This window comes from Danio rerio, chromosome 7 (genome assembly GCF_052040795.2).
Source record: "Danio rerio strain M-AB ecotype USA chromosome 7, GRCz13ab, whole genome shotgun sequence".
In the NCBI taxonomy this organism is placed as follows: domain Eukaryota; kingdom Metazoa; phylum Chordata; class Actinopteri; order Cypriniformes; family Danionidae; genus Danio; species Danio rerio.
The window spans coordinates 75,585,001-75,590,000 of NC_141027.1; the positions used below are offsets into that span (position 1 = coordinate 75,585,001).

Sequence of the window (5,000 nt, forward strand, 5' to 3'; positions counted from 1 at the left end):
AGTCAGAATTATTAGCCCCCTTTTGATTTTTATTTTCTTTTTTTAATATTTCCCAAATGATGTTTAACAGAGCAATGAAATTTTCACAGTAGGTCTGATAATATTTTTTCTTCTGGAGAAAGTCTTATTTGTTTTATTTCAGCTAGAATAAAAGCAGTTTTTAATTTTTTTAAAAACATTTTTGGGACAAAATTATTAGCCCCTTTAAGCTATATTTTTTTCGATAGTCTACAGAACAAACCATCATTATACAATAACTTGCCTAATAACCCTAACCTGCCTAGTTAACCTGATTAACCTAGTTAAGCCTTTAAATGTCACTTTAAGCTGTATAGAAGTGTCTTGAAAAATATCAAGTAAAATATTATTTACTGTCATCATGGCAAAGAGAAAATAAATCTGTTATTAGAAATAGGTTTTTAAAACTATTATGATTAGAAATGTGCTGAAACAATCTTCCCTCCATTAAACAGAAATTTGGGAAAAAAATAAACAGGGGCGCTAATAATTCTGACTTCAACTGTATATAATAATATTATACATATAATATTAAGTAGCCTAACGTTTCAGTCCTGCATCCTCTTCTTGTAAGTTCAGACTTGCAAGTTTGATCAAGGCTCCTCCTCCTCAGTTTCAAATGTAAAACAAAAAACAGTGTACAGTGTACACAGGGAACAGTGTACGTTATAACTTCATTCACATCACCCTGGCTACGTTGTTTCACTTTCTCAACAAAAAAATGTAAACATGATTTAAGGAACTGCCTATTTAAATTTTGATATTAGCAACTTAACAGACAGCAGGAATGTAGAGGCGTCGTGCTGTATAATATGAACGTCATCTTCACTGTGTGGATATTTATAACAAAACGATAACAACTGCCTCCTTTTAATATCAGTAAAAATACGAAACATACCCTCTCTTTTGCTGGATATCAGTTTTAATAATCGATAATGGCCATTATAAAAGTATAACATACAATAAGTTTATACATAATAGGAAATAAAGGCAAGCGATCAGTCAATGTACAGAATGTAAGCTACGTGATAACATTAATTATTATCTTTGCACTTACCCAAAACACATTACCTGAGAACAAGTAACAATTTCAAATTTCGATGACCAAAGTCGGGGAATATGTCGTTAGATATAGACAACAAGATTAATGAAATATCACGTTTAATAAATATAGAGAGATTAGATCCTGCAGGAGATCCTTGATGAGCAGTCCGACCAGCACAGCTCTTATCTAGGTAGATAGGCTGCAGCACTTGCCCGAGAGTGTGTGTGTGTGTGGTCACGTAATGTGCGTTTTCAGCATTTTGGTGTGGACGGAGAGCTGTTCAGAAACACTGGGTGAAACGCTAGTCTGGACGCCGATCGTTTTCATTCTAAAGCGCCATTTTAAAACTAAAACGCACTAGTGTAAACGGGGCCTCAGACTGGTTTCTTGAACATGACAATAAGTTCGCTGTACTCAAACGGCCTCCACAGTCACCATATCTCAATCCAATAGAGCACCTTTGGGACGTGGTGGAACGGGAGATTTGCATCATGGATGTGCAGCCGGCAAATCTGCAGCCACTGCGTGATGCTATCATGTCAATATGGAGCAAAATCTCTGAGGAATATTTCCAGTACCTTGTTGAATCTGTGCCACGGAGGATTAAGGCAGTTCTGAAGGCAAAAGGGGATCCAAACCGGTACTAGTAAGGCGTACCTAATAAAGTGGCCGGTGAGTGTATATCTTGTATAAAATGCACATTTTGTCATTGCTTTGGAGCAGACTAGCTTATAACCTTCAGGCTAATGATGATAATGAGATGATAATCTCACACTCATAAAATATACTGATGATCTGGCATTGGTTTCCTGTCAGGAAGAAATGAATAGCTCCTTATATTTTAGATATATTGATAGTATTATAGATTGGTTTGGCAAAAGTTCATTATACCTAAATATTGGGAAAACAATAGAGTTATGTCTGGGGAGTCAAAAAAGAAGAGTAGATAATGGACTCTTTAAACCAGTCACCATAAACGGACAAATAGTAGAGCAGGTTTCAAATTTCAAGTATTTAGGCACAATTATTGACAATAAACTAAATTTTAATAGTAATGTAGAGACGGTTTATAAGAAAGAAAGTCAGCGCCTCTATCTCCTCCGCAAATTGAGAAGTTTTAATGTTAGTACAAAGACTTTAAACTTGGCATATAGATCACTTATAGAGAGTGTTCTCACATATAATATAGTTTCATGGTTTGGTAACAAAAAACTTAAACAAAAAAAGAAATTAGCGCAAATTATCAATCAGGCAAATAAGATAACTGGTCACAAACAGCATTCATTGCAGATTTTATTTGACTCTTTTATGGAAAAAAGAGCAGTTGTGATTTTTTAAAGATAATACACATCCCCTTCACTCAGCATTTGAATTGCTACCATCAGGACGCAGGTTTAGAATTCCTAAAGTACGAAGAAATGCCTATAAAAAGTCATTTATCCCAATGGCAGTTGTTGTTCTAAACCGGATCAATGTTTGTAGTGAATGAGGTGGTTACCAAGAATGATTTGCAGTATTGTGCATGGGGCTAATTTGGTTTTTAAACTTTTAACTTATGTTGTTGTCTTGATAAGTGTTATTGTGTCGTTGTTGTATGTTTGTAATTGTTGTCCTAAATCCAGTGTTGAAGAAAAATTTCCTTTCTGTGTCAAGCAGAACGGATAATAAAGTTTAAACTAAACTAAACTAAACTAACATATATAACACAAGCTCAATGTTAGATTTTTGGGGACGTTAAAGGGTAATACAGAAATTCAGAACTCCAGTAATAAGTCCCTGTAGGATTTCGAGTCCAAAAATACATACTTTTTTTTAAAGATTAGTGTAATTTCACAGCGAGACACAAGCAAGCATTGAAGAAAAGCCTTGACAAAATCAGTCATTTTAGGCGACAAGTATTTTAAGAAGTCCCTACAAAATCCTGCAGGGACTGAAAACTGTTTATTTTTGGGGAAAGTGAAGAGTTTAAGTCAGTGCTTCAGCAAAATAAAAACACATCTGTGCTTTTAAATCCTCCGGGCCGGTCGACTGCTAGACGTCCACTTGACGTGTATTACTGTAAATTGAAAGTGAAATGACTGCGAGCTGAAAGCGCCGTCTGAGGTAATCGACAGCCTGAAAAAACAATCCGCAATATTCCTCTAACAGCGGCTGGATGCTCGGACGGTCATGTGCTTCCTCTCTTCCCTCCTCATCCTCATTCATTCACAGCTGTGTTGATGCATCTGCTCTCTGTTATCTGTTCTCGGAGCCTGGGGTGTGTGTGTGAGTGTTTAGTGTAAGTGTATTTCAGTGTGATTGTGTGTGTATACGTGTGTCAGTGTGATTGCGTGTGTGTTTACATGCGTGACAGTCTGATTGTGTGTATATGTGTGTATATCTATGTGTGTGTCTGACTGTGTGTATACATGTGTGTGTCTGTGTGGTTGACTGTGTGTTTGGTTTGTTTGTGCATGCATGTATGCGATTGTGCGCATGTGTGTGTGTGTGCTTTGTTTGTGCATGAATTTGTGAATGCATGTACGTGATTGTGCATGTAGATTGTGTGTATACATGTGTTTGTGTGTCTGTGTGATTGTCCATGTGTGTGTATATAGAGTATATGTGCATTTGTGTGCCTGTGTAATTATTTGTTTGTGTGTGCGTTGGTTGTGTTTGTGGTCCTAGTATTCATCACATTGTGGGGACCAAATGTCCTTACAAATAAACAAATACCAGTCATTTTTTTGGTCCCCAAGAAGAAAACGGCCCATAAATCATCCCCCAAACATGCATTTTTGCAAAACGTGTGTGTGTGTGTGTGTGTGTGTGGACCCCTACCTTCCCTCCGACTAAGGGTAAGATGTGCATCTTTCCAGTCAGGCTGTCTTTGACGGAGGCCACGATCAGACTGGTCCCGCACAGGATGACCTGTCGTTCGGCCCATTTGTGCAGCTGTGTTTTCCCCTTCCTGACGCTGAACACCCCCTTCAGAAGAGTGCGCTCTTGCTGGTCTGCGTTCACCGGTTTCTCTGTGCAGAAACAGACACACAGAACTCAATCAATTACGCCAATAAACTATACAGACGTCATTTATCAAACTAAAAACTGTGTATTTTAATAGTCATTTTGCAAGATACTTGTTTTCAGCTAAAAGTGCAATTTAAAGGCTTAACTAGATTAATCAAGCCGGTCACTGGGCAACACTGGTTTGTTCATACATGCACAGCACAATTCACATTTACAAAATCCAATTTGTAAATTCAGGACACAATTCATAAATACAAGAATACAATTCATTAATTCAAACCACGATGCAAATATACGAACCCAATTCGTAAAATCAAAACACGATTCATAAATATGCTAATCCAGTTTGTAAATACAAAACATGATTCCAAAATACACAAATCCAGAACATAAATTTAAAACTTAATTCAAAAATATGCAAACTCAATTTGTAAATTCAAAACAGAATTCAAAAATATATAAATCCAATTCTTAAGTACTAAACATGATTCATAAATACACAAACTGAAATCGTAAATTCAAAACACGATTAAAAAATACGCACATTTAAAACATGATTCAAAAATACACAAATTACAATTCGTAAATTTAAAACACGATTCAAAAATATGAAAATTTAACACAATTAAAAATCACACAAATACAATTTGTAAATTTATAACACGATTCAAAACTGCACAAATCCAATTTGTAAATTCCACACAAATTCAAAAATACACAAATACAATTCGTAAAAGCAAAACACAATTCAAAAATACGCAAATCCAATTTGTAAAATCAAAACACGATTCGAAAATACGCAAATCCAATTTGTAAAATCAAAACACGATTCAAAAATATGCAAATCCAATTCGTAAAATCAAAACACGATTCAAAAATATGCAAATCCAATTCGTAAAATCAAAACACAATTCAAAAATACGCAAAT

At 35.6% G+C, this 5,000-nt stretch overlaps 1 protein-coding gene across 1 annotated transcript in view; it reads right to left on the reverse strand.

Annotated features, from left to right (window-relative positions):
• phlpp2 (PH domain and leucine rich repeat protein phosphatase 2) overlaps window positions 1–5,000 on the reverse strand; it is a 105,880-nt gene that overhangs the window by 54,689 nt on the left and 46,191 nt on the right. Inside the window, exon 4 of the mRNA XM_087262243.1 lies at window positions 3,884–4,074. Coding sequence (XP_087118369.1) covers window positions 3,884–4,074 — 191 coding nt within the window. The remainder of the gene's footprint in view (window positions 1–3,883; window positions 4,075–5,000) is intronic.